General features: G+C 53.2%; 2 protein-coding genes, 1 long non-coding RNA gene and 1 other non-coding gene across 8 annotated transcripts; 2 read left to right on the forward strand and 2 right to left on the reverse strand.

Moving 5' to 3' along the window:
• The first annotated feature begins 39 nt into the window (after nt 1-39).
• Nucleotides 40-7712, forward strand: KLF11 (Kruppel like factor 11). 3 transcript variants are annotated; one of them, NM_001006417.2, is made up of 4 exons: nt 40-182; nt 1610-1864; nt 3389-4373; nt 6172-7712. In NM_001006417.2, exons 1-4 carry the CDS (start codon nt 135-137, stop codon nt 6474-6476), a joined length of 1593 nt encoding a protein of 530 aa, NP_001006417.2. In that variant the 5' UTR covers nt 40-134; the 3' UTR covers nt 6477-7712. The 3 variants fall into 3 exon arrangements, with proteins under 3 accessions (NP_001006417.2, XP_015131525.2, XP_015131526.2); XM_015276039.4 differs by having other exon boundaries at nt 60-905; XM_015276040.4 differs by lacking the exon at nt 40-182 and adding an exon at nt 3211-3306 and having other exon boundaries at nt 1613-1864.
• Nucleotides 7713-9969: 2257 nt separating this feature from the next.
• Nucleotides 9970-10028, reverse strand: MIR12265 (microRNA mir-12265). Its single transcript, NR_162030.1, has one exon. It is a non-coding gene; the product is annotated as a microRNA mir-12265 (primary transcript).
• Nucleotides 10029-11362: 1334 nt separating this feature from the next.
• LOC421935 (cystin-1) lies at nt 11363-17898 on the reverse strand. Its single transcript, XM_015276097.4, has 3 exons — nt 17683-17898; nt 15425-15477; nt 11363-12157 (listed from the first exon to the last, which is right to left on the reverse strand). Exons 1-3 carry the CDS (start codon nt 17851-17853, stop codon nt 12052-12054), a joined length of 330 nt encoding a protein of 109 aa, XP_015131583.1. The 5' UTR covers nt 17854-17898; the 3' UTR covers nt 11363-12051.
• Nucleotides 17899-18596: 698 nt separating this feature from the next.
• LOC101749682 lies at nt 18597-25486 on the forward strand. 3 transcript variants are annotated; one of them, XR_005858982.2, is made up of 3 exons: nt 18597-19481; nt 22397-24526; nt 25354-25486. It is a non-coding gene; the product is annotated as an uncharacterized LOC101749682 (long non-coding RNA). The 3 variants fall into 3 exon arrangements; XR_001463414.4 differs by having other exon boundaries at nt 24260-24526; XR_210515.5 differs by lacking the exon at nt 18597-19481 and having other exon boundaries at nt 20014-23955; nt 24260-24526.
• The last annotated feature ends 1562 nt before the right edge of the window (nt 25487-27048 follow it).

Below are 27048 nucleotides of genomic sequence, written 5' to 3' on the forward strand. Positions count from 1 at the left end.
CTCGCGGCGCGCGGGACCGTCGGTGCCGGCCCCGCGGGCGGGGAAGAAGGGGCGGGGGCGGTGCCGGCCGCAGCCGTGTTGCGCTCTGCCGCCCGCCGCGCCGCCTCCTGCCTTCCCGCTCGCGTCGACGCGCCATGCACGGCTCGGGTTCGCCCTGCCCGGAGATGGGAGATGCGGCCGCGGTGAGCGACGCGGGGACCGTTACCTCGAGGGAGGCGGGGGGCGGTTGGGGCCGGTGCCTGAGGGGAGAGGGGCGGCTGGGGCCGTTAGCTGAGGGGATGGGGGCGGCTGGGGCCGTTAGCCGTGGGGCTCCGTCCTGGCCGCGTGGCCGTCCCCTTTCCCGGCTGCCGGGGTGAGGCGGGGTTACGCGGGGACAGCGCGGCCCGGCCGTGAGCCGTCGCGCAGGTTTCCAGCGCTAACGAACTGCCCGTCCGTGTAGCGGAGGCGACGTCGCACGTCTGTGTCTTTCGGACACCGCGCAGCCCCACTGCGTGAGTCAACCCCGGCACTCACGGCCACGAGAGCCCCGATGACATCAGCCAGGAAGCGCGGTTCCCTCAGGACTGGAGGCCGTGGCAGCGCCGGCTTTTTTTAGCCCCCCACCCCCCCCCTACTCCCACCCCCCCTTTCTGCAGCGCACGGCGGCGGGGCTGCAGGGCTCTCTCCGCGCCGCCCGTCCCGGTGCTCGCAGCGCAGGGGGCGCCGCGCCACCCGCACTGCCCGCGTGCTGCCGGAGCTCCGTGACGTTGGGGTTTCCTGTGCAGGAAGGCTGGGTGTTGCCTCGCGTGTGGGTGCACACCCATCTCCTGCGCCGCCCGCCTTTGGAAGCGAGCCAATAGCGTTCCTCCGTGCTGCCTTGCTGCTGCTCGGCGCCCTTTGGGATCCCCCGGCACCTGTGCGCTCCCGTACGTTTCTAAGCGCTCTTTTTTTCGCGGTGCCGAACGCAAAGAAACCCCGCTGTGCTCCAGAAGCTCCTCGCCTTCTTTTTTTTTTTCCCCCCACCGGCTTTCCCCGTAGTAAAACTAAAATGGAAACGCTTTTGCAGAGCGCGGTGCCCCCAGGCAGAGATCGGGGCTGGGAGCATCGTGCTGGCAGCCCGAAGTGTGTTTCCCACACGCTCCGGGGATGGGATTAGTGTGCTAACGAGCAGCCATCTTCTGGGGCCAGGAGACAGCCTTGTCTAAGCCAGGTTGGAAGGTCTTCCCTCCTTTCTGCTCGTCCACACGCGAGGGATGTGTTTACTCAGAGCAGTGCTATCCCGGAGAGGAGCTGTGGGAAGCTGAGCTCCACGCTGCACCCATCGGTTCCTCTCCTGCACGTGTGGCTCTCTGCTTGTTTGGTTGGTTGCTTTGCTTTGATTGGTTGGCCGATGATTTTTTTGTGGCGGTCTTTTTATTCTTCCCTTATTTTTTTTTTTAGCCTTCAGAAGGGTAACGGGGTGGGGAGGAGAGCTGGCAGGGGGAGGGTGAGAGCGGAGCCGGTGGGTAAAAGTCTCTCTGCAGGCATGGGATGTGTTTCAGATGACCTTCATGGTGAGCAGACAGCATGTGGGTGGCGTCAGCTTTGTATTCTGACTCGTGCTAATAGCCAGTAATCCGATTACATCCAGGTTGACATTGTGGATATCTACGAGTCCATCCGGGAGCGGCAGCGCCACGACAGCGAGCGCTCGACCTGCAGCACCCTGGAGCAGAACGACATCGAGGCCGTGGAGGCGCTTGTTTGTATGAGCTCCTGGGGGCAAAGACTGCAGAAAGGTGACATATTAAAGATAAGGCCTCTCACGCCCTTCTCGGATTCTGGAGATTTCACAATGCACGCTGAGGCCGCTTCTGAATTACCGAAGGATTGTTTATCCACACTGGTAAGGAAGGCATGGCTGCCAAGTAAGAGTGCGTGACGCCTGGTTGGTCCATCCCTGCCGTGTTCTGACTGAGCTGAGAAAGATACCTCGCTTGTGTGACCCTGCGTAGAGCAGTGGTGGTGTGGCTCGTGCTGTGTGTACGTGCAAAGCAGCAGCGTGGGGTTTCCTGCTGTTTCTGGGATGGCAAATGTAGGAGTTTGGTCTCCGGTTAAATCTCGGTATAAAAGCTCCTGCTGTCAGGAGCAGCACAGAGGAAGGCTGTTTCGGTGGTTGGATGGTTGAGAGAGTCACAGAGGGGCTGAGGTGGGCAGGGCCAGCTGGGTGCATCGTGCCCAGCCCTGCTGCAGCACGGCTACGCAGAGCAGGGTGCCCAGCACCGCATCTGGGGGTGCCCGAGGAGGAGACCCCGCAGCTCTGGGCAGCCTGTGCTCCATCACCTGCACTGCACGGAAGTGCTGCCTGGTTCTTGGAGCATTTGGAGTACAAAAGGCAGAACGAGCCTCAGTGATTCAGCGCTGACTTATCTGGAAGGCCTTTAGGAGGGGAAGGCTCTTGACGACATTTGGCTTCACGCTGATGGCTGGTGCAGGTTACCATTATGAAACAGCAAATTTAATTGGTTTTTATGCTATGTGTTTCTACATGTAGTTTATTTTTCCAGAGCGTTGGCCTCCTCTGGTTGATTAATGTCAGCTGAATCACAGTTTTTTTTTTGTGTTTCAATTTATGTTGCAATAAAAGTAGATAAAAGAAAAAAAAAAGGCTGTCATTTGTGCTTTAGAAGGCTGAGACTTCTTTCAGCCAGCTGGCTTTTAGTATGCAGTTACATCCCCAAAAGAGAGCAGGAGAAACAAAAAGGCTGAGGTGATACAGCAACTGGCTGGTGGGGCTCTTCTGCTGTACTCCTGCCACTGCCCAGCAGGCAGGCATGGGTTGGGATTTCAGTGCTAAGGGGGGAGGAGAGGTGGCAGCAGCAGGAAGGCACGGGGGTAGGTGGGTGGGTGAGGGGGGGGATGGAAGAGCAGTTCCATTTGTGGTTGTGTTGGGAATAGCCACCAGCTGCTGGAGGAATCATTCTTTAAAGATCTTAAATTATTCAAGTATCATTTATTATTAAATTAAAGGTAAAAATATCTAAGTTTTACTGGAATATTGAGGTTCACGTGGTACAGTGCTGCTATCTATCGCTCGTCTGGCTCTGTGATCAGCAGAGTGCTCGTAGCCTCTTACATCTGCACCCACTGCTGGGAGAAGAAGTGAGGGGGTTTCTGTAGTGCAGTGGGCAGACAATGCAGCATCTTATGTAAGTTTATAATCTGCCCCATCGCCTTCCTTCTATTAATTAGTGTACTTCTGAGCCCGTTCTGAGTGACCAGCAGATGAGGCAATGCAAGCTTTAATTGCTTTCCCCACGAAGCGGTTTCTGAGGTCCCGAGGAGCAGGTGTGGTTTGAATTTTGCACTAAAGACTGGAGAACTGTGCACCGACTTAGCAGCGTTGCGTAACAGTGCTTTCTTTCTGCAGTGCATGACCCCTCCGCACAGCCCCGACTTGGTGGAGATGTCTGCCGCCGTGCTGCTCCCCTCGCAGGTCACCTACTCCAAGCCCAGGACCGTCATGGCAAACACAGCTGCCTGCTTGCTCACGTCCACCACCGACGCGACTCCCGCGGCCAAGCCGTCCGTTCTGAGCGTGGAGAGGCAGTGTGAGCAGAGGGCGGAAGCCTCTGCCCCTCAGCCCTGCCGGGCCATGGCGACGAGCGTCATACGGCACACGGGCGACAGCTCTGCTTACCACCACGGTGCTGCCGTGCGAGAGAAAGCAAAGGCAGCTTCGGGCTGCGGCACTTCTGGGGACCGGCGTGGAGCAGAGGGCCGAAGGCGTCCCGGCCTGCCGCAGGACGCGTGTGCTGCCGATGCTTTCATTAGCAAAGCCTCTCCGGTACCCCAGCCGTGCGCTGCTGACTGCAGCGATGTGGTGCCTAGCAAGGGACAGCTCCCAGTCCGACCTGTTTCGCCACAGGCCCACTTACCAAAGAGCTGCAAGGATGACTTGCAAAGAAGAGCTACCCCGGTGACGCCCGTCCCTGTGTCAAGCCCCCAGGTTCTCTGTCAAATGATCCCCTTGAATGGACAAAGCGGTGTGATTAATGCCTACGTCAAACCTTCAGCTCCGGCCGTCTCAGCTCCGATGAAACCTATCTTACCGCAGGCGGCTCCGCTTTCTCAGCCTGTGCTCGTGGGGTCTTCTGTGCCTCAGGGGGCCGTCATGTTGGTTCTTCCGCAGACCGCTGTGGCACCGACGCCGCAGTGCCCGCAGACAGTAATGACTGTTGGGAACACCAAGCTCCTGCCCCTCGCTCCTGCCCCCATGTTCATCGCTTCTGGTCAAAGCTGCACCCCCCAGATGGACTTCTCGAGACGGAGGAATTACGTTTGCAACTTCCCCGGGTGCAAGAAAACCTATTTCAAGAGCTCCCACCTCAAAGCCCACCTTCGTACCCACACTGGTGTGTAACGTGGGATGAGCTGTCAGTGGGGTGCAGAAGGGCGGGTGGGAAAGGGAAGGGGCAGGTGGTCAGGGATCTTGTGCTCGTCTTGGACAGGAGAAGAATGCTCATTCTCCATGGGCAAGCAAAACAAAACAGACTTTGTTCGGAGACCTCAGCCGACCCCGTAGCGTTGGTTGAGTTCCACATGCTTTAGTTGGAGCAAAGCTTTGCCCTCTGTGTGCGTGTGTTTAGATTTGAGTGGAATTCTGCCAGCTGGACTGGATTGCAGTGCATTGTGCAAGGCTTTATTTTGAGCACGGAGGGGTCTGGTGTGAGCAGTCCATAGTACAGGCAGTTGTTCTTAATCTGTATGTGAATGAGAGAAAGAGACGTTCCAATACTACCAATACATGTAGAATTCCTATAGTTTTGGCTAGGCTAAATAGGTGTGTGTTAAGATTTTGGGTTACAGTGTTAGGAAGTAGAGCTGCTGTAGGAATATAATTAAGTCATTGTAAATTAGTTATAGTGAATATAGGGTGATTTGTTCCATTACATCTGGTTGGTGTAGAGGCAGTGTAAATGCGTTCTACCTATTCTCTTTTTAACTCTCAAATCCTGTTAAGTCAAAGCTAAATGTTGAGTTCTTGGAAGGGCCTATTTCTGGTGTTGAGGAACGAGCACAGCGGGTGATCGATAACGAAGAGCTCATTTCAATGTTTGTCTAAATTTTTTTCCTTTGCTTATTTCTGCCACCCTCTGTGGTCCCACGGCAGGATGTGCACTGGTTTGCCAGCTTGTCTGTACAATTCCTACGAGAACAGAGCTTAAGCCCCATATGAAGCTGATAATCCTTGTAAACTGGAGCTCAGAGGCAGAATGATGGTTCTGCTTCTGGTCTGTGGCAGCAGACCTCTCCCTTGGCACGTACCGCTGCTGACCCACGAGGGAAGCCGTGTGTGCTGTGATGTTAAGATGAGTGCCCGTGGCTGGGGAAGCACACAGTCCCATCGCTTGCAGTCGTGCTGTGCAGCATCAGTGGGCAGAGCGGCAGCAGCTTGCTTTTCCTGCTTCATCCCACTCCCTGAGCAGCTAGGTGGGCATCGTGCACACCGAGCTTCACTTGCCATCTGCAGTAGGAACACAGCTGCTGCGGTGCATCTTTCCTGCTGGACTTTTTGTTCTGCTCCAAAGAGTTCCCCAGATGCATGGTAGAGGGTAGATGTTTATCTTGAGGTCTATGGGGGCTGCAGGCAGCAGATCATATTGTTTAGGACGGGTGTGACGTTGAGCGGTCGCCCAGCATGAGAAGCTGCTGTTGAAAGCCTTCTTGGCTGCTCTCCTTCCTTGGCATCCGGAGCTCCTGTAGGAGTCTGGGTCTCCGGCACGTGGGCTGTCAGAGTACAGCACTCCCCGATGTGCTGCATTATTGTGTGAGTCACTTCAGCAGGACTGGGAGCGTGAACTCCAGGCTTTCTTTTTGTCCACAGCGTTTGCTAACGATGCGCAGTGGTCTCAGAGCTGTGGCCACATAGGAGGGATGGGCTCAGGGATTTGGTTTTGTATAAGTCTGTAGTTAACGATGCTTTTCTTTAAACAAATGGACTCCATTAAAGAACGTTTAGAGATATGAGGAAATAAGGGGAAAAGAGACCTATGCTTTTTCTCTGTGAGTCAAATTCCGCTCGCGCTCAGGTTAGCAGTAGCTGCACACGTGGGCAGTTCTGGGGAACTGTCAGGTTCCGCAAAGTAGGGGATAACGCAGCACAGGTCAAACAGAGCTCAATGAAAGCTATCTTTCTTTTACGCTCCGCAGGAGAAAAGCCCTTCAGCTGCAACTGGGAAGGCTGTGACAAGAAGTTTGCCCGCTCAGACGAACTGTCACGCCACCGCCGAACTCACACGGGGGAGAAGAAGTTTGCCTGCCCCGTGTGCGAGCGCCGCTTCATGCGCAGCGATCACTTGACGAAGCACACCCGCCGCCACATGGCCACCAAGAAGGTCCCCAGCTGGCAGACAGAGGTGGGCAAACTGAACAGAATGGCCACAGCGGAGAAGCCGAAAGGCAGCGGTGCTCTGAGCATGCTCATCCCCGTGCCATCGCCTGTCTGTCAGGGCTAGCGGGACACAGCACCTTCTTGAAACACTGTAAGTCGTGAAGAGCTCTGCCGGCTGCAACAGAACTGACAACGCGCCCCTCTTGGCCCCCTGGGCGTGTTTGTTTGTACATACTGCAGTTCCTTTCCTTTTAGGTCCTCTGTTAATAATGCTAGGTGAGCGATCGATCCCGTTTCCTCATCCTATTTGTTCCATGGTTGGGCAGATGCAATCACCAGCACTTCAGGAACGCAGACCTCTTTTGAAATGATTTTGGCCATAGGGTTAAACGAGCCACGTGTATTGCTTGCTGTTAATGTTCTGATGGACAGTGAAACAGGGTGACTTTTAATTTTTTATACTAGTGTTTTCTATACCAAATATATTTTGTATTTATTCTTTTGGATCTTCGCGTGCAGGCTTACTTGACCTGCGTCAGTAGAGGTGTGCAGGATGAAACCCAGGGCTTTGAAACTTAACGACTTTCCTGTAAGCCTAAACAAATGCATTCAGAGCATTCTGTAAGTATCTAACGTTTGAAATGTGGTGTTGGGGATTTCCACCATTCTGGGTTCTGATCCTGCAACAGACGGGTGCTGTTAGACCCTCCTTGTGCAGGTGGCGTTGGAGGTCGCGCAGTCCGAGATCTAAGCCCGTCGTTGTTTGTAAACAAAGTAAAAGCGAGCTGAAAACCAACCCAACAAAACCACTCTGGAATGGCTTTCAGAAAAGAAGTGTTGAAATCCATCGGTTCGTACTCGTTGCAAGTGGAAGCTGTTGTGACTGTCAGTAAAGCTTGACACACTGGGTGTTCCTGGGTCCCCACTCTGCCCGAGCAAAGCACTGGGGAGCCAGGCTGCTCTGCTGGATGGGGAAGCACAAACACTGTTCCGAAGCTTTGACACTAAAAACGCTGCTTTACTTTCAGCCCTACTAAATCAGCATATTAAAGTCTACTGAGAAATTGCAGAAGTGGCAAGATAACCTGTGAATAATTCGCCGGGTCTCTGTTTGCATTTCTTTTTTATAATACAGGAGAAATATAAGATTAAGTTTACGTATTGTGGATGCTTACGCACCTTATAGAGAATTGTTCCAGACTTGATGACCTGTATCAGAGCGCCAGGAGAAATACTGGGCATGTCTTAAGAAAACAGCCACCTTTGTCAACTCGACGATGCTCTTCACGTGGCCTTATACTTCTCCACAGTACTTTGTATCAAATCACCCTTTTCTATTAAATGAGATGCTCTCCCCGTTGGTTGGGTTTTCTTTCACACACGTAAATGGGACTGAGGAGTGAAAGGGTTGGCTGCAGAGCGCTGTGCTGTGCTGGGCTGCTGTGAGCAATGTAACACCTCTCCTATGGCCAGCCAGCTCGGCGGCCCTTGCACAGGAGGATGTATGCTGTGTGCTGGAAGGTGCCGGCTGCTGTTCTGCTGGCCAAAGCTCACCTGCTGTGAAGTATTTCTACGGTGTTCACCCTCCAGGTCTCCTATCTTCAACCGCTCCTACACTGAACTGATTGGAGTGCTGGAGAGGGACTTTTTTAGCTGGATGTGTAGCACGCAGGTAGGTAGGAATGCGCTGCATCCTGCACGGCTTTGTTCTATACACGCAGTCTTGTTTCTCAGTGCTGTTCTCGTTTAAACGGACTTGCTGATCTCAGCACTCCCCCGAAATCAGCAGAAGCCTTTTTCAGTTGAAAGTCGAATCCGTCATTATTTTTACACTTAGCTCTATAGCTATAATTACGGGTAACCAGTTTTCAGCCTGCACAAGAGCGTGGTGCTGGGTGTACTGAAGTGCTGTGCCTCACCTTTAAAACACCCACGCCCTGCTTGCGTGCTGCGCCATCATCCCACGGGCAGCATACGTGCTGGGGAGTGTGTGCACATGCAGCTTTGTGCTTCCCCCTTGCAGTGAATGCTCGCACCGTGTGTGGTGCAGAAAGAAAGACTTTGCTCTTTTTTGCTCAGAAGTTCCCTAGGTCAGGAAGTTTGACTCCTGGTTGCCACTGTAACACGTTTATAACCTGGGAGAAGGTTGTCCTTTCTCAGTGTGCCGGCCCATTTAGTACTGAGCAAAGCCAGTTGGGGACTCACATCTCCCTCTTCTTTGTTCTTTTGTGGCCAGTGGTGACTCCTGCAGCTCCTGGGAGGTGCGGAAGCCCACGCGTTGCCTCCCACCTCCTGCGTCCTGTGAGTGTTCCCCAACAGCTGGGCTGTGCTGCGGCTGTTGGCTCTGTTTGCTCTGCTCCTTCCTGCTGTGTAAGGGTTATTTATGGATTACACGTGATGGGGGCACTGCTCCCACTCACTGCCTTGAGCGACACCCTTCAGTCTCTTTGAGTCTGTGTTTTAAAGAAGTGGAATTAGGGTTTTGTACCTGTTTTTTTAGCTTCTACTGAAGGAAATGTGTAACAGAACTGTTTTTAAATCATTAAAACGTGTGAATTTCCAGATTTCCTATTAATATCTGCTCCAGGGCTATGTAAAAAAGCCTGGATTATGTTATCTATTTAGGCCAGTGGAAGACTTTGGGGCTCACTGCTTTACTTCCCTTCAAATGGAGGACTTTTTTGGTCCTGCTGCAGGTTGACCGGTGCTTGTCCGTATGTCATTTTACACACCTCTTCTCCTGTGTTTATGCGTACATCACCGCCATGGCGTGGGGTTTCTGCATGCTGTCTGAAAGCAGGAGTCTCAGGGCTCAGAACCGCCTTCTCCTTGCGTGGCTTCCAGAAGCAGCACGAATGGTGCAAATAAAGAAAAGATAAGAACGTGACTCAAGTATGGCTGCGTTAGGCCTGCTTCTTCCCACTGCTGTGTGCTGTGGGTGGGACCTGCAGGTCTCAGCTGGGAAGGATACGGCCGGGAAGATGACAGCACACTAACTCCTTGTTTACACTTTCATGCGTCTCTGCCGTTCCTTTCCCTCTGGCCGGTTCCCAGATTGCAGCCGCGTTTATTTCTAGCAGAGCTGTGTTTCTAAATGGCAGGTTCTGGTTTCCACTACATCAGTGCCATGGGAATGGGGTTGGCACGTAAGGGAAGTGGAATGGGAGAAAAGAGGAGAGGGTGTACTGAGGCCAACTTTGTCACAGCTGCTCACAGCAAGGTGACCCACTCCCACGATCAGAGCCTCTGGAGCTAGCTGGGAGCGAGGCCTCGGGGCATCACAGCTGGGTGCTCACACTCTGGCACGCAGCTCAGCCTTAGGCTGCAGCTCGGGCTTCTGCTCCAGTGGTGGAGGCTGTGCTGAGAGCACAGGAGGTGGCGCTTGGTGGCCTCTCGTCATCGCTGTGCAGGCTCCTGCAGGGCAGCAGGTGACACGTGGGGCTGCTGGGTGCATCTTCCACCGCTCTGTGACTTCCATCTGCGAGCCCATATGGCTGCTGCCTTCCAATCACAGCTGGCAAGGCAGCTTGAGGCAGGCAGGTTGTGGCCACGAAAAGGCAAACTCACACTCGCAGGAACAGCAAATGATGACTCAGAAAATAGCAGCGCATGGGCTGAGGAGGCTGCAAGACGGCTGAGGAGGATGCTCTGACACCTCAGCCGCACTCACAGCCATCGCAGCGCGCTCCGTGGGATCGCTCCTCTGCAGGGTGTGTTGGCACTGAGGCAGTGTCTTTCATGATCAGTTTCTTCCTCCAGCAAACGCGGCCTCCCTCGGGTTCTGCCTCAGTCCTGGAGCGTGGGAGAAGGAAATTGGGTAATGCTCACTTCCTGATGGGTGCAGATGGCCACGAGCACATCTCATGCATGCAGACAGCCGGAGCGTGCCCTTTCCTGGAAGAGCTTTTTTATAGATGAGAAGAATACTTCAGATTTTATTTTCTGCCCTGTGATCTCTCTCGGGTTCACAGCAGCTCTCTGTTTGGGAGCACAGACCCTGAGAGACCCCCAGCCTTCCTTCTCCCACCCTCCCCGGAGCGGGGACTGTCGCAGCTCACCGCACTGCCGTCCCTCCTGCAGTTCCTCCTCTCGTGGCAGCGCTGAGGTTTGCTGTGGATGAGACCTGCCGCCCTCTAATCCTGGGAGCAGAAGCGTGCTCGTCCCTTCACTGTCCTACCAGCTTCTTTCATGGAGAAGCTTACGGGTTTGCTGCACTGCGAGAGAAATTTCCTGCAGCCTAATAGGAACGCACTCAGTTTAGAAATGTTTTTGTCTTCTAAAATTACTCAAGTTCTGCAAAATTGTTGAAGTATAGACCTTATTTTAGGAGAGACTGAAATGGGCTGTAAGGATAGACCCGGCCTGGTTAGTGACTGCAGCCCCAGCGAGAGGTCCTGGCTGTAGGAAGGAAATCCGCGTTACATGAAAGCTGGGCAGGGCACAGAGCCCCGAGGCTGCCTGCAGAGCTGCAGTCAGGAGGCCTCCAGTGTTTTCCCTGCACACATCTGTACTGCTTGCCACATTGAGAGCTGCCAAAAAGCTAACACAAGTGACAGGAGATCCAATGGATGTGCTGCGGGGCCACGAGCTGTGCTCCCACTGTGGCTCAGCAGCCGTGGGTCTAAACCTATTTCTGCTCTGTATGGGAACTGCTGAATCACGGCCTGAACCTCTGATTGATCACCTGAGGCGAGCACTGAGTCAGCCAGGGGAGCACAGCTGAAGGCAATTCCCCTGTGTGACCAGAAGGGGTGGAGCCTGGCTGCACCTCTCCTAGACCCCATTTAAGGGCTGACTGCCCCTGGGGAAGGGTTTCTCTCTGGAGATCACTCCTTTGTGGAGCTTTTCACGGTGAGCCTAAATCTTCAAATACAGGTGAGCATTCCTTCTCCATTAGTTCCTTTGCTGTCTCACTACAACACACTTTCCAACTGTGCTTTGTTGACTGTACACTGCTCCCCACAAAAAGCGCTTGCATTCAAAACGGGACTATTTTCCAGGAGGCTCTGCTTCAAAACCACTGTTGTTGCCTTTATTGAAAGGTATATAGAATACAGATCCAGATATTTCTCTTTCACAAAGATTGGTAATGATGAAGATGTCATAATACAGCATCTTAAGATGTGTCCCTGCTGTTTCCTCTTGCGCTCACATACGCTATATTTCATCTGATATCTTGAATGCTTCAGCTAAAGGCAGAAATTAGGTATTTTTCTACTTCTGATAAGAAATAGCTGCTCATAATACATAAAGATGCGGGTAAAACAAAGGCAGAAACCTTACAACACCAGGCTTCCCTGTTAGGGGCCCAGAAAATGTGATTTTCTCCAGAGATCCAGCCCTTCTGTTTCCCTTTGGACCACCTAGGGATACAACGCAGTGATTTTTCTGTCAGGGAGCAGAAATGCTTCGAAGCCTCCTGCAGTTCACAGCACACTCCCAAAGTCGGATCTAAATGGAATGATTTTGCTGCGTTTCATTCCTGCCAGGACAAAGCAAAGGTGGTCTTCCCTCAAAGCACCACATCTCAACAAAGCTGTAGTAAATCTAGTAAAAACACCATTTCAAAAGGAGCTTTCAGATACTGATTCACCAGGCGTGATTTTTCTGGTCTTGCTCCTTGCACACCTCCTCACCATCCCAGGCACTGCGTTATCCTGCTGGCAGTTCTGCTGTTCCAGCCATGCCCCGCGTGGAGCTCAGCAGCCGTACTCCCGCTCGATGCTGGCCATCAGCTCCTCCTCTGAGCCGTGGTACAAGATGGCTGGGCACCCCACCGGCTGCTTACTGCCCTGTGATAGGCACCTGCAGGTGGAGGGAGGAGGTTATTGAATCATGGAATGGCCTGAGTTGAAAAGGACCACAATGATAATTGAGTTTCAACCCCCTGCTATGTGCAGGGTCGCCAACCACCAGACCGGGCTGCCCAGAGCCACATCCAGCCTGGCCTTGAATGCCTCCAGGGATGGGGCATCCACAACCTCCTTGGGCAACCTGTTCCAGTGTGTCACCACCCTCTGTGTGAAAACCTTCCTCCTAATATCTAACCTAAATCTCCCCTGTCTCAGTATAAAACCATTCCTCCCTATTGCTGCTGGGAAAAGAGCCACGCTCCCTCACTGCTAACTTCATCATCGGGTGAATGGGAAAATGGCAGTGCTCGTGGCTTGCTGAGATGCTGCTATTCTAACACATCAGATTTCCACACCCCATGGGCACAGCGCTGGCTGACATTTGCTAGCACTTGGCACCTATTCTAGTCGGTGAGATTGTCACAGTGAAATCTATACAGTACTCAAGCTCCTGTGCTCCGTAATCCTCAGTAAGCTACAGCCACGGCCCAGCCAACACACTGCATACCCTGTAACACCAGCTGCTAGTTCCAAGGTTTCGTCCAGAAAGGTGTTTTTGTTATTATCTGACCACCATGTGCATGCCCTGTGGCCTTTGCCCTTTTCAAGAGAGCTGGGCGTTGCCATTAAGAATGACCATTTTGGTTATTTTTGTGCTTCTGCTTTTGAGAGACGTAAGATAAAAAAAGTAATCCGATAGTGTGGGACAAAGAAAGTCATTACCTTGCAAATAAGTAAACAAGCTTGGTAGCTGCTTGTGCCAGGTGTAAACAGCCACGAGGCGCCTGGTTGGTACGTGTGACCAAGGGGATATGGAGCAGTATAAAAGGTTGTAAGCACATACAATAAAGGTCTTCGTTTTGCACCAGCAACGGAGTCCGTGACTCGCCTGCCACACTATAGAACACCAGGCCCCAAAAAGCGAGGTACTGATGGAGAATGTGTGCAAGTTCTTCCATGGGAACCTCTGCAGCACTACAGGGCTTGGCTGGGTTTCCTTTGGATTCAAACCAAAGCGTGAGCGCAACTCCCTCCAACTGCTCCTATGGTTTAGTTATTTTTTTGTCTCACACGAGTGATGTCTGATGTACCGTCAGTAGGGGACCGGCCCAGGTTTTATTGGCACTGTGGATATCACATCCAACAGCACATCTCTGGCTCTGCCATTATTTAGCAACCACTGACTCGCCGCTTCTCTAAGGATGAAACCCAGCACAGCTGGAACGAACTTGGTCAGTAGCATCCCCACATCTTGCCTGTGTGCTGACCTCCAGGCAGGAGAGAAAGTCTCCAGGTAAAATGCAGGCTCACTGACACAGAGGGGCTTTCAAAGAGACAGAAGCAACCCACTACCATGCAAAAGGAAAGCAAGCTGCTGCTTGGGTCCTTTCTGTTGTTGTGTCAGTTATGCTTCACTTCATGTGGAAAAAAATGAAATAAATCCAAATCAGAGAGGTCCCACCTGCACAAAAGGAGAAACCCCTCCAGCCTGAGGCCTGCAGCTGTGCATGCTGCATCACTGGGGCTTTTTGGGGCCAGGCTGGATAGGGCCCTGCACTGAGGTGGCTTTGAGCAGGAGGTCGATCCAAGGCCTCCAAGGCCTCCAGCCTGAGCCTTCATCTCAAGGGCAGGGAATTAAGCCGGGGCTGAGAAATGTGAGCAATGTGGGGACAGGGCCTCCCTGGTGCTGCGTGGCTGCCGGGCCTTGGGCCTGCAGCATCACGGTGCTGCCCATTGAGTCCTGCTGAGAGCTGCTGGATTTGGTGACTTAAAAACTGGAGGTTGGGATGTTGGGGGAGAATTGTTCAAACCCAGCAGATCTCTGGGAGCTAGAGGCCTGAGGAGCAATGCTGGGAGGACAGCACGAGAAACACAAGCCATCGAGATCACTGCAGAGACTTCTGAGTAAAATACTGAAGAGTTACTAACAGCTTGGAGGGAGTTTAGAAAGCAGCAATAAGAGTGACCGGAGAGGCTAAAGCAATTTAGGAAAGGAGAAAGCAACGAATGTGCTCCGTTTCAGCCACCAGCCTCTCTGTGTTTAAAGATGGTTAAGGGAAGAGGGCATATTTTTCATGGGAAGACAGTGAGTTTTGCAATGAGGAGAAGGAAACACAAAGGGCAAGATTAGCCCAGAAGTGAGCTGTGGGGCCTGCTGACAGTGTCCCTCACGGGTGGTGACCTCCTAGGTAGGAACCCCGGGCTCACAGAACGGTGATGGGAGGGACCTCTGGCGGTCATCTGGCCAAGTTAAGCAAGAGTCAGCCCCAGTTAAGAGCCTGAAAATCACAGGATATCTCCAGTGAGAAGGGATCCACAAGGATCCACAAGTCCAACCCCTGCCTTCACACAGGAGCACCCAAAATCCAAACCCTGTGTCTGAGAGCGGTGCCCAAACATTCCTTGGTCTCCGGCACTCGGGGCCGTGCCCACCGCCCTCAGGGGCAGAGCCTGTCCCTAACCCCACCTCAATGAGTCCAATCAGAGTGAGGTGGGATGAATCTAGGCCGCTGTTTTTTATCTTTCTGCTGAGGATGGGAAAGTACAGGATTAATCATTAAAGTGCCTTCTGCAAGACCTAGCAGCCGAAAAATGGGTCAAAGCCACGCTTGGATAACACTGCGCATGACACGGGGCTTGAGAGCAATTATAAGATTGTTGTGACATCCCTGAGCCATGTCATTCAATTGGTGGACTGCTGTGAGATAGAGGCTGGGGGAAATGGTTTTCCATGCTGTGGTTCTGTGAAGTCTCCTTACTTCTTTCTTTTCGTCCCTGCTTTTTTTCTCCCCGATTTTCAGATTAACACATCGAGGGGCTGCGTGACAGCCCAGCATTGAAAGGAGTGCCTCCTTAGTGCAAGGAAATGGTTTTCCAAGCCTTTTAGTTTCATCTTGGTTTCTCTATCACGTGCATGAAGCTGTTCCCAGTGCTGCTGGCAGACCTGGGGACGCAGTCAGCATCGCTGTTGGTGGAAGTAAGAGTTCAGGTTTTGTTTGTTGCATGCCCAGAGCAGCAGGTTCCCACCTCTCTCCCCCACTACCTGAGGATCTGCGTCTCTAACTGCTGCAGCATGGGAGCCCCTCATGGGTTCTTAGGGTTCCCAGGGAGGAACAACGTGTGATCTGTTCTACCCATGCTGCACAGCCCATGGAAGGCCCAGGTGGCCACGACAGCAACAAAAAACACAGCAGGGGAAAGGGAGGCAGGGGATACTCACTCATTGCTGATGTTGTTGTTCTCTGGGTCTGAGGGGCGTCGTGGAGACGAGGCCTTGAAAAGAATAAATGTCACATGTTTCAGTTACGACAATACAGAGCTGTCTTTGTGTCTCATCGGCCACGCCTGCACCCCAAACCACCTCTGGGGAGGTGGTACGTGGGCCAGAGCACCTCCTAGTAATGAAAATACCTGCTAATGAAAATACCTGCTAATGAAGGAAGTGACAAAGAGAACCCCCTGCAGGCAGGCTGGGTGCTGCAGGAAGAACCGAACTTCCACCTTCCTCCTCTTTATTGTGCTGCCCCGTAGAAAGGGGAGAGGGAGAACGGCTGTGGCTTGGGACAGACCCACACTCGGTCGGCCTGGTGACTGCTTTCCCTAAGCTGAAGCTGGTGATTCACACGAGCTATCCTGCAGCTCCCAACAGCACCAACAGAGGTTAAACAGGCATGGTGCAGAGCCAGTGTAAGGGCCCAGCCCCCAGAAAGCAGGAACAAAGCAGCTCCTTTCCGTGCCCAGAAGGATGCTCGGCCCCGCAGCTCTGTCTCAGCAGTCCCCACCCTGAGAACCCATTCTCAGCCCTTCTGGGCAAAGGATGGGCTTGGAAGACGGGCGGCTGCCTCTTTTTCCCTTTGTGGCTGACTCCTCTGCGTTACGAGCTGTACGTGGTGTGTGGGTGGAAGACAGAATCAATTAGTCATCAGGATGGAGCGGCTCTGGTTAGCAAAATTTGCTTCCCTCTGCAAAACCAGCTCCCACCTTCTCGGAGGGATCTGTCAGCAGCAGCACCTATCTCCCAAAGGAGCACTGCCGACACTTCACTCGGAGCTCTGAGATCTGTGGGGATGTGAGAAAATGGCCCCCCGGCCCTTCCTGAGCCTCGAGAGCTGTGCTGGGCCGGGCACAGTGGGGTTGGTGGTGACACTGTGACTCCAGGCACACCCCAAAGCCAAGAGTTATTCGGGGACCACAGGCTGGCCCGAGCCAACACTGTGGCAGGGGCCCTTCCAGCTGTGCCGGTGCAGTGGGCAGCAGCACCCTCCAGCGACACAAGAAATGCCATGGGTGGGTGGGCCATTGAGCGCTGCCAAAACCAACACCTGGCGAACACAGGGCTGGAGCTGCCACGGGCAGGGATCCTATCCTGCTGACGGGGCGGGAGGCAGAACCCCGCAGGGAAAACAGAGGGAAGGCGGGCAGTGCCACGCTCCTCCCGGCTGTGCTGTGCATGCCTGGTGCTTGTTCTGAGGCAGGGATATGCCAGGGATGGGCAGGAAGCGGTGCCAGGGATCTGCTAGGGATGTGCCGGGGACGGTGTCAAGGATGCGCCAGGGTTGTGTCGAGGACGTGGCAGGGATGTGCCAGCAAGTGTGTGGCAGTGGTGTGCCGGGGATGTGCCAGGTCACAGAGGAGCTGTGCTCTGCTGAGAAAACAGCAAAGGAGGGGTGGCTTCGGGAGCACAGCTGCAGCACAGCTGCGTGGGTGTGACCGAAGGGACTGACACTGGCCAAGGGGATGGCGCAGCTCACTGCTGCATTTTGGCTGTCTGTAAAGATGAGGAGCACTGAACAGAGCAGACGGCGCTGGTCCTGCAAGCAGTGAGAGCACCTCTGCCTGCATGAGCCACTGAGCCCTGTGCTGCACGGCCCGGGCACAACCACGGGTGGGATTTTCCTGCGCTGAACAATATTTAACTCTGTTGGCAATATCAGCATCACGGAATCTTTTAGGACGAAAAAGATTCACAAGATGAGGTCCGAGCACCGCCCAAGCGCCGCCGGGTCCATCGCTGCACCACGTCCACACGCCTCTGCAAATACCTGCAGGGACGCATTACTGCAGCGCATTACACCACGCTCCTCACTTCCGTGCATCTGCTGGGAGCAGCGTTTGTCCAACCAACAGCGGGCGGCCCCACGGCTGTGCTCGGACCGGCGGCGCTGCCCGGCTCACAGCCCGGGACTGCCCGTTCCGTGCCCGCCGCCCTCCGCTGCGCAGCCCGTCCCAAACCCCCACCTACCCCTCCCCTGACAGCCCCACGCCACAGAGACTCGGCTGTTATTTTTGGGCAGGGAAATAAAGAAACAAACACATCTCCGCTCTCTCCAGGGGAACGTCCGGAAAACCGGAACGCTTCTGCGACAACAGCGAACCGACCGCGGTGGCAGAGCGGTCGCTGAGCTCTGAGGCGGCGCCGCGCTCCGGCCCCCAGCTCCCCCCGGCCTCGCCGCCCGCCGGGACGCGCTCGGCACTCACCTCCGCCGCAGGCTGGGCGGGGCCGGGCGGGGCCGCCTCCAGCGCCGTGCCCGGCGCCCGCCGCTCCTCCGCGGCTGGGAGCGGACCCGCCGCCGCCTCCGCCTCCGCCTGCGCCGTCCCGCGCGGGGCGCCGCCGCCACGGCCCCGCCGCCGGCTGCTGCCGCTGCCCATGGCCGCCGCGCCCGAGCCGGGGCCGGAGCCGGGGCCGCCGCCAAGGGCCGCCTCGCCGCGGGGCGGCCCCGAGCCGGGCCGGTGGGGAGGGGGGGGGGCCGGGCCCGAGGGTGGTGAGGGGCGAGGGTGTGGGAAAGAGGCGGCGATGGGCGCGCCCGCGCGGGCTGCCTGGACGTGTCCGTAGCCCCGAAGGCCCCGGGGGCAGCCCGGTGCCTTTTTTACAGCAAACCAGTCGATGTTAAAAAACGGCTTGGCCGCTCTCCAGGAGCGAGGGCGGAGGTATGCGGTGAGCACAGGCGGGAGCCCGCAGCGGTGCTGGGGGACGGTGCTGCACCGGGGCAGGTGGGCCCCGTGCCTCAAACACTGCCGGCCTCCGCGGGGCAGCGCTCTTCAAACCCAGCAGTCGTTTCTTCTAATAAATAATGCACACGCGTCTCTATATACAGGTATGTACGTAGGAATAACCCGAATCTGGCCCAACCCTTCGCATTTATTCCTTTAGAAGTTTGAGGGAGATGGAGTTGTTACTGTGTGACCGCTATGAGGGAGGTTGTGGTGAAGAGGCCTCTTCTCCCAGTAACAGCTACAGGACGTCAGGTAATGGCCTTAAGTCGTACCAGGGGAGGTTCAGGTTGGATATTAGGAAACATTTCTTGTCAGAAAGAGTGGCGAGGCACTGGCACAGCTGCCCAGGGAGGTGGTGGAGTCACCGTCCCTGGAGGTGTTCAAGAACTGTGGCACTGAGGGACGCGGTCAGTGGGCACAGTGGGGGTGGGCTGATGGTTGGACTTGATGATCTCGGACATCTTTTCCAACCTTAATGATTCCATGGCTCTGTGATTCTACGTCCCGCTGACACCACAAGCACTGGATTGCCCCATTGTGGCATCTGGCTGTTCTTTACGGCACCTCCGAGACCAATGGCCAAGGTGGAGTCAAGAAACACAATGGCTCGGACAAAATCTCACTGCCCGATCTCATTTTCGGGCTGCTCATTTCCTGAGTATGACGATATAGAGACCGGCTGTCCCAACCCATCTCAGAAAGTGTTGGTGGCAGCGTGAGGGCAAGGCGGGTGGGGGTGATGAGGCATGGCAGCAGCTGCCACGGGACCAGTGTCATCACCTTATTGCTGGAAGGCCAGAGAGCAAGGAACGAGCTCCCTCGCAAGGATAGAAGGAATAACAGGATCCTTTCGCTGTAAGAACCCAAACAGAGCCTGCAGAGTTCTATTTTCTCAGGCTTCTGTTCCCACCAGAACTTTTCCAGGGCAGTTACAGACAGTACATTGAGGAAGCTGATCTTGTGACAATAAACACTGCACCGTGTGTTTAGGTTTGCTTTCTTTCCTGATACTTGCTGCATTTTCTGTGAGTCTTCAATGGAGATGGATGCATTCCTGTGGTATAGGAGCTCTAGAGAGTCGTATCAATGACGAAAAGGATTAAAATTCAAAGTTAATGTATGTATCACATCAGAATGAAGGGAAATCTCTCCCTGTTGCTCGCTGGTGGTTTCTCCTGTGCCATGCCAAGGTGTGAGCCTACAGATTTCGGCACTTCTTTCCTGGATCTGTTTGAAGAATGAACGTCACTGAGAAGGCTGTGTGATCCAAACCAGCTTTCCTGGTTTGGAAAAAGGGAAGGGAAGGAAAGGGAAGGGGAGGAAAAGGGAAAGGGAAGGGGAAGGGGAAGGGAAGGGAAAGGGAAAGGGAAAGGGAAAGGGAAAGGGAAAGGGAAAGGGAAGGAAAGGAAAAACTCTAAGGTATGGTCTTTACAGAGGGAGCAGGGAAGGCTGAATCTTTCCCATGGCAAACTGCCGTGCCGGCATCACCCCTCAGTGAGCAGGTTTAGTTATTAATCTGCCTTTTAGCATTAACTGGTGTGCAGCAGAAGGGCTGTGTGCATTGCTCACATCATAGTGCCTCTATCACACAGCACTACTGCTGTCCTCACTTCCAAAGCCTTTTCCCAGGTGTTGCCTGCACCTGGGTTTTCTGGCCCCAAACATCCTCCAAAACATAATGGTGATGGCTCTTTGGGGGTGGTGTGGGGTCATGTCCTGTGCCTCTGACCCTGTCCCAGTGTGACACGGAAGGAGCTTCAAGGCCAGGCTAGATGTGGCTCTGGGCAGCCTGGTCTGGTGGTTGGCGACCCTACACATAGCAGGGGGGTTGAAACTCGATGATCTTTGAGGTCCTTTTCAACCCAGGCCATTCTATGATTCTATGATTCTATGACTCTATGCCTGAGGGTGGCTTTGCTGCCCCAGGGAAAACAGCCACAAGATGGAGGCCACTGGGCCCCAGAGAGCCACCCTGCACAGGATGGAGCCTGGGATGCTGTGGGGAAACCACGGGTGGAGGAGGGGCTGAGGCTGCCCCTATGAAATTAGTGGAGCTGGGCTTTGGCCCAGTGCTGGAGTCTGACTCATCCAATTTGCAAACGAACTGCTGAGAACACATCTTTAAATCTAAAAGCCTGTTTTTTAAGAGTGTCCTTTCAACACATCTTGGATTTTACTGCACCCTAAGCATTGTCAGCAAAAGGGTTTTTTCTTTCTGCATCCCAGGTGTGAAGGGAAGGGTAGGGGAGCTGAAGAGCTCCACGGAGACACTGTGGGTGTATGAAAGCAACCAGCAGGAGATGAACCTTAGAGGTGAACCTCCCCTTCCCAGCAGAAACCATGTTCTCTTTCCAGTTTTATGAGCTTGTTTCTCTCCTTCAGTGTGGGCAAAGCTGAAGTCTATGGAGACTGGCTGATTGTAGAAAGCCTAACATCCCTGGTGTCAGGCAGGCTATGGGATTTCAGCTAGCAAGGCTCTATGTCCCAGACTTTGGTAGTGCCCGATGTGCTGTAGGGCTGCTGGGTCTGGACCTCAGGTCTCTCAGCTGGGTGACCATATCACCCTCAAGCCCTGCATCCATACTTCAGCTCTGTGTGGATACCTGCTGGAAGAAAAGATTTGGCAATACGTTTATTTATTTAACAGACTTCCTAGAGAGGTGCTCGATGCTCCATGCCTGTCAGTGTTCAAAAGGCTAACGCCCTCTCAATAACATGCTTTAACCTTTGATTAGCCCTGAAATGATCAGGTAGTTGGACTCGGTGGTCTTTGAAGGTACCTTCCAGCTGAACTATTCTACTCTACTCTACTCTACTCTACTCTACTCTACTCTACCCTACCTTACCCTACCCTACTCTACCCTACCCTACCCTGCACTACCTTTTGAGTATGCCCGGTTTCAGACCTTTGGTTACCAACCAGCTGCCTCCCTAGCCATGATTCCCGGGGACAACATGTGCTGCTGTCTCCCCCAGGAGCACCCATGGCACCGATTCACCTGCTGCAGTTACGAGCAAGCCCTGCCTTAGCTGCACCTCATCCTAACACCACTAAAACTCATGTTGACAACTTGTACAGTGGGACGAGCCGCAGCCTTGAACAAAGCTGGGTGCCACCAGACGGCATTGGGTAGGCTGGCAGGTGGTACCAGGCTTGGTTTCCCAAGGCAGAAGCTGTTACGCTTCCTGGACAGCATCTGATTTGTTTCTCCAGTTGCACGGAGGAAAAAATAGCCGAGGTTAATATTTTACCAGCAGGCAATAAAGCTGACCTGGTATTCAGACATCTACATGAGCTGACAGGGCTGTCACCTGGCAGCAGGGCTATGCTGGCTGTCCCTGTGTGCCCCCAACCCGCTGCAGGCTGCAGCCAGGGCAGTGTCCCACACACGAGCTGGTTAGAGGCATGCACTGGAATAATGTCAGTGGCTCCAGTCCTGGAATAACTTGCTGAGAGGCTGTAACGTGATCATGCCTGATCTCTTCGTGGTATGCATGAACTGTTTTGGTGCTAGAAAGCCTCTGTCTGCTAAACAGACTCATGGATTTTGGGGGTTGGTAACAGATGCCAAAGCTGGCCCTGATAGAACAGGGCGGAGGGCCACCACTAAGTGGTGAGGCAGGGCAGGAGCTCCCAGGGCTTTATCTGGGAAGGGCGGTGTGAATGGGACTGCAGGCAACATCAGCTGCGAACAGACCCTCCTTTCATCTATCTCAGCTTTGAAGTGCAAAATGATGTGCTTCTACCTGGGAGGAAGCCTTGGCATTTTTCTAGTTGAAAGAACCTGTACAACTTTTGGTGTTTCGCATTTGAAGAGACTAATGGCAGGGAAGATTTTAGAAGCATTTCCTTTCTAAAAGTCGACCCATACAGCGTGTAGCTAATGTACAATATACCTTTCAGCACGTAGCTAACTACATCAAGCTGTGCTGCTCTGGAACACAGGGCTGAGGTTTTGGAGCACAGGGATTTGCGTTGCACTTACTCTTGTGCTGCTGGGAGGTTACAAAAGGGAAGGAGGAGAGGGAGGACCACTTCCCTGACTTCCCCAAAATATGAGTCAGAGATCCAAAGCTTAGACTGTAAACTGTGATTGCATCTTCTCTGAAAGGCAGATCTGGAAACACAGAACAGCTTGGCTGGGAATAGAGATGGGCAAATCAGCAGTGCTGGCAAGGAACGTTTTTTCTTTTCCAGCTCATGGAGGGACAGAGACTCCAGCAAAATGGATGAACCTCGCCATGGAAACATACAGGCGTTCCAAATGCCCTTGAGGTGCCTTGCCTGGCCTTCAGCCACCTCTTCAAAAAGTGTGAGGTCTCCATAGGCCACAGAATCACAGAATAATAAAATAATTCAGCTTGGATGGGACATCCATAGATCCCTGTCCAACCCTCTAAGCAGGGCCATCTAGCACACAGCTCAGGGCCTCGCACAGTGTTGAGTATCTCCAAGGATGGAGACTCCACATTGTCTCTGGGGAACTTGCTCCAGCACTTAACCATTTGCTTGGTAAAAACCATTTTTTTTCCCATGCACACAGCCAGAGTTTCTCTTGTTCCAGCTTGTGACCGTTGCCTTCTGTCCTGTTGCTGAGCTCCTCTGAGTCATGGATGTTGCAAATACAGCAGGGCATTGATGACAGCCTATATTTGGGCAATCCAATTCTACTCGGGGTTTATTTTACTCAATGAACATGCAACTTGTCTGCACAGGGGGGAGAAAATAGCATCTGCCCCAGCTTCTGACCCGTGAAAACAACTGGACAAAATGATGACATTTGCTTATTTACTTTTCCCACAGGTAAATGAGCTCACAGCTTTCAGTAGGCTACTGAATACCTGGTATTCTTTGCTCAGGATTATTCCAAACACTCATTCGTATGTCCACCAGTTGTTGTTTGTAGTTTATATGGAGCTAGACTAGGACCAAACAGCAAGAGGCTAAATTCCCATCAAACATGAGGAAAAGTTCTTCACCCTCAGGGTGGTGAAGCACTGAGCAGGCTGCTCACAGAGGCTGGGGCTCTCCATCCCGTCTGAACTTGCCTGGCCCAGGGCAACCTGCTCTGACTTGGCAGCGGGCCCTGCGGGCAGGTAACTGCGATGAGGCCCATCCCATCCAAATGTTTGGGTTTACCAGGGTGTTGTGTCAGCTGGAGGAACATAAAGCTGTTGGTCCTGCTGGCAAAGACCATCCCAGTGAGAGAAGGAGGAAGAAGAAGAGGCTGGAATGGTCAGAATGCCCACCTGCGGCCCGGAGGTCAAGCCCCGTGCAGGGCCTTCAGCCTGCCCAAGGGGCTCAGATTCTTTGGGGTACAGGCCACCAGGCCGCCCTGCCACCTCCATGGTTTGGGTGTAGCCCTCCAGTTTTGGTGAGGGTCAGAGACCGGAGCTTGTAGAGAGGCAGCCAGGTTGTGTCAGAAAGCCTCTGGGTCATGCACAAGCCCTGGCCAGCCTTATTTACCACACAGATGGATCCTCTGAGGTTACATCTGTTTGCAAGGAAGGCTGAAGTCCACTTCTCTGGGTGACATTGCTGGCTGGGTCCCACACAAGTGACCAGCATCACACCAGGCCAGTGGGATCATGGGCTGTAAATGCTTGTCTGCCCATCATACTGTCATTGATTAACAGATGGAAACAAAGCAGCTTGGCAGAGCAAATCACCCCTTGAGTAGTTGGCCCTGGATGATCTGCTGCTGAGCACACTGAACGTGGTGAACCTGGGGTCGTTGCCCCTGCTTGTATGGAGATGTAAGCATCGAGGGGGTGGTGCACTGGATGGAAACGTCTGTTCTGAAGGCAAAGGAAAGCTGGTGGTAGCTATGGGTGTATGTGTTCAGTCTTAGTGGATTTGACAGCTCTGTCTGTCTGAAGATGGAAAATCTGAGCAGAAGAATTGAGAAAGCAGAGTGCCTTATGGGGGCAGGCCCCGGGGAGCAAAGATGCTCCGCTTAGAGAGCTAATTTGAAACAGAACTATGGGATCTGTGATATTACTTACTCATTTCCTTTATTCTCACATGGTTTTCTTCTGCTGTTACTCTGCTTTTCTACAGGCCTGAGCTGTTCATTACCATCACACCAAGCATGACTGTAAATGACCTTCTGTACCCTTGATTGTAACTTCTGAGTACAGTAAACACCGCCTGGACATCGCCTCTGCAAAAATCTCCCCTTTCTTCCCCTGGGGCTCTTGTCAGCTCCAGGATGACAGGAAGCATCTGCATCAGCTCCCAGCAACACTTCAGTGGTGCTTGCAGACAAATTCGTATTTCCCAAAGATGGGAAGAAGATTCCCAGAAGAAGGAGGTCAACTGCCTCAGGTATTTCTAGAGATTAGTACTCAAATGGCATCCTCCAGCGATCAGAAAGGAAGCACGCTTTAGTCCAAGAGATAAGCAAGGGTAGCCTTTGGAAAAGCAACGTATTGTGGTGGGCTTGGCAAGCTACCTCCAATAACACCATCAGCTCAGCTTGTGCTTTTTGAAACCAAGTATTACGTGTTAGCTGGAACCAGCAACAAAAGATGGTGTGGACCAGAGATAGAAAATGCATCGGCTTTTAGGGCTTTTGGGCTTTTAGCCACCTGAGCCGGGCTCCCGTTGAGTACATGAAGAGCATCCCTTTGTTATTCTTTCTCAGCTGTGTAGTGCTCGGAGACAGTTAGTTAAAGCAGGATGACTTCATGTCACTGAGTCATGAGCAAGTCAAACTTTTGCCTACTGCCTGCTTCTTCTGGGGCATGTCGGGGCTTCTGCAGGAGCATACTTACATAGGAATAATAGGTTGCTTAATAACAGGGATTTTGGTGCTGAGCTTTGTAAAATGTCCCCTACACAGATTGGGTGTTAAAGTTCTGGAGACACTGACACTGTTTATTACAAAACGAAGCTGTAAACACAAGATTTCCCTGTGAAAGCATTGTGTAACTATTAGTTAATTAAGCTCCCCCGCCTCTGTTCAGGTGGATGTGGTTACCTCTGCTCTGCAAAGGACAGAACAGAGCATAGGAGAGGGTTTGTTGGCTGGTGTAAATTGCTCCCATATCCTCAGGAGAACCGGTGCTGAACCTCCCAGTAATGGGGGTGGGTTTTTGAAGTGAGAGTAGATGTATTTAATTAGAAGGTTCTTTCTTTCTTTAAATCCACAGACAGAAGGGCCATGGAAGAGCCCCTTGGACACTCCCCTTGGCGGACAATATGCTGATGCACGTTAGTGACTTGATAGCGAGCTCTTGCTTTGTGGGGGCTGCTGAAGGATGTCCTTGGTGCTTCTGTGCAGTTACGGGCTCACTGAGTCTCTCCACCAGCATGCCACTGTGGGTTTGGCTGCAAGGCTTTCAAAGCCTGAGTGCAGCGAGCAGTGCCCGGGTGGCGTTTCTGATGGCATCCATGATGTGTCTTCTGGTAGAGGAATGAATAGAGCTGCTAACCACTGACCCTTGCAAACCTGCCAGAGGGAAAAAAAACAATAAAGGAAAGTAGGCAGCAGAGCAGGGCCACACTATTTCTAGCAACTGAGAGCTCTGATCAGGAGATGGACAGGTGAGGATTTCATTGCACTGGGAGGCAGGCTGCAGTGTCTTCCAGGCCCGAGCGGTCTGCCTGCTGTGGGCCACCACAGCATACCCAATAGTGTGCTAACTGTTGCTGTTTAATCTCCAGCATCTTGTTTGACGCCTCGGTGTAATAATGATGGAAATAATAAATGGCGTGCTACAAAGCCGTGTGCGTGGACTCGCTTTGTGCTGACGGCGGTGCCTTGCTCCCGGCGCGGCTCGGTGCCAGCCTGCTTCCAGCTGAGTCAGTTGGAGCAGGCAAAGGCCCAGCTCAACAGCTGGCACCATTTCAGGGGCCATTGCGCTGGGTGCAGCAGAGCTCAACGCGCCCTTCTGCTCTGAGGGTCCCCGGGGGGCACTTATCTCAGAGGTGTGGGTCTCAGCCTCCTGGGACGGCAGGTTTACTGGGCCTTGTGCAGAGCTATTGAAACAGCACAGAGACTGCTTGAGGGTGTGACCTGCGCCATCCGCTGCTCCTGAGACCGAGAAGTCCTCAGTCAGGACTGCAGGGTCACACAGGGAGCAGGGCACATTCCTGCAGTGCTTTGCATTCCTCTGCAGGGGGTTACTCACACGTCCTGTAACCCATTAACAATAACCCATCGAGTATTGTGCCAAGGTTACCTCAATTCGATCGGCCACAGGAACGTTGTAATGACTTTGAGAGCGTGTTGCTGATACAGGCGTAGCCTTAAATTGTCCTTTTCAAACATCAGGGGAACAAAGCCCTTACAATTAGGGTGGTGAGGCACTGGCACAGGTTGCCCAGAGAGGTGGTGGATGCCCTTCCCTGGGGACACCTGAGGTGAGGCTGGATGGGGCTCTGAGCACCTGATGGAGCTGTGGGTGTCCCTGTTCATTGCAGGGGAGTTGGACCAGGCGGCCTTTAGGGGTCCCTTCCAACTGAAACGATTCTCTGATTCTATGACTTTTAACACCTATCATCGGGAGGGACATGAGCACTTCTCAGTGCTTTGATTTGTTACCTTTCTTCAGCTTTTTTTGCAGCATCCAGACTTCTATACGAATTTCATACACGAGTTTCATAGCCTTTATTTTAGTCATACTAAAAATGTCATGCACTGCGCTACAAACACAGGCTGGTACTGAGAGGCATCCCACTGAGATTTCTATTGTGCTCCCAGCAAGCAGAATAAAGGGCTCTTCCCAGCACAGTGAGTAACCACAGCAGCCAAGGTCTGCTGGGGCAAGAAGGATAAGGTTTCTTCTTCCTTTTCTTTTTCTTAGGTTCTTTTAAAGTTTGCTCCACTTCCAGAAGAACTTCCC

Source organism: Gallus gallus, chromosome 3, assembly GCF_016699485.2.
Source record: "Gallus gallus isolate bGalGal1 chromosome 3, bGalGal1.mat.broiler.GRCg7b, whole genome shotgun sequence".
In the NCBI taxonomy this organism is placed as follows: Eukaryota; Metazoa; Chordata; class Aves; order Galliformes; family Phasianidae; genus Gallus; species Gallus gallus.

Bases quoted from the DNA above. Each gene is read 5' to 3' on its own strand.
- KLF11 (NM_001006417.2), top strand. From the start codon at position 135: ATGCACGGCTCGGGTTCGCCCTGCCCGGAGATGGGAGATGCGGCCGCG. The intron at 1,865-3,388 runs GTAAGGAAGGCA...TTCTTTCTGCAG, and splicing joins AGGATTGTTTATCCACACTG to TGCATGACCCCTCCGCACAG. The intron at 4,374-6,171 runs GTGTGTAACGTG...TACGCTCCGCAG, and splicing joins CCACCTTCGTACCCACACTG to GAGAAAAGCCCTTCAGCTGC.
- LOC421935 (XM_015276097.4), bottom strand. From the start codon at position 17,853: ATGGGCAGCGGCAGCAGCCGGCGGCGGGGCCGTGGCGGCGGCGCCCCG. The intron at 15,478-17,682 runs GTGAGTGCCGAG...ATTCTTTTCAAG, and splicing joins CCGCCCAGCCTGCGGCGGAG to GCCTCGTCTCCACGACGCCC. The intron at 12,158-15,424 runs GTGAGTATCCCC...CTCCACCTGCAG, and splicing joins AACAACAACATCAGCAATGA to GTGCCTATCACAGGGCAGTA.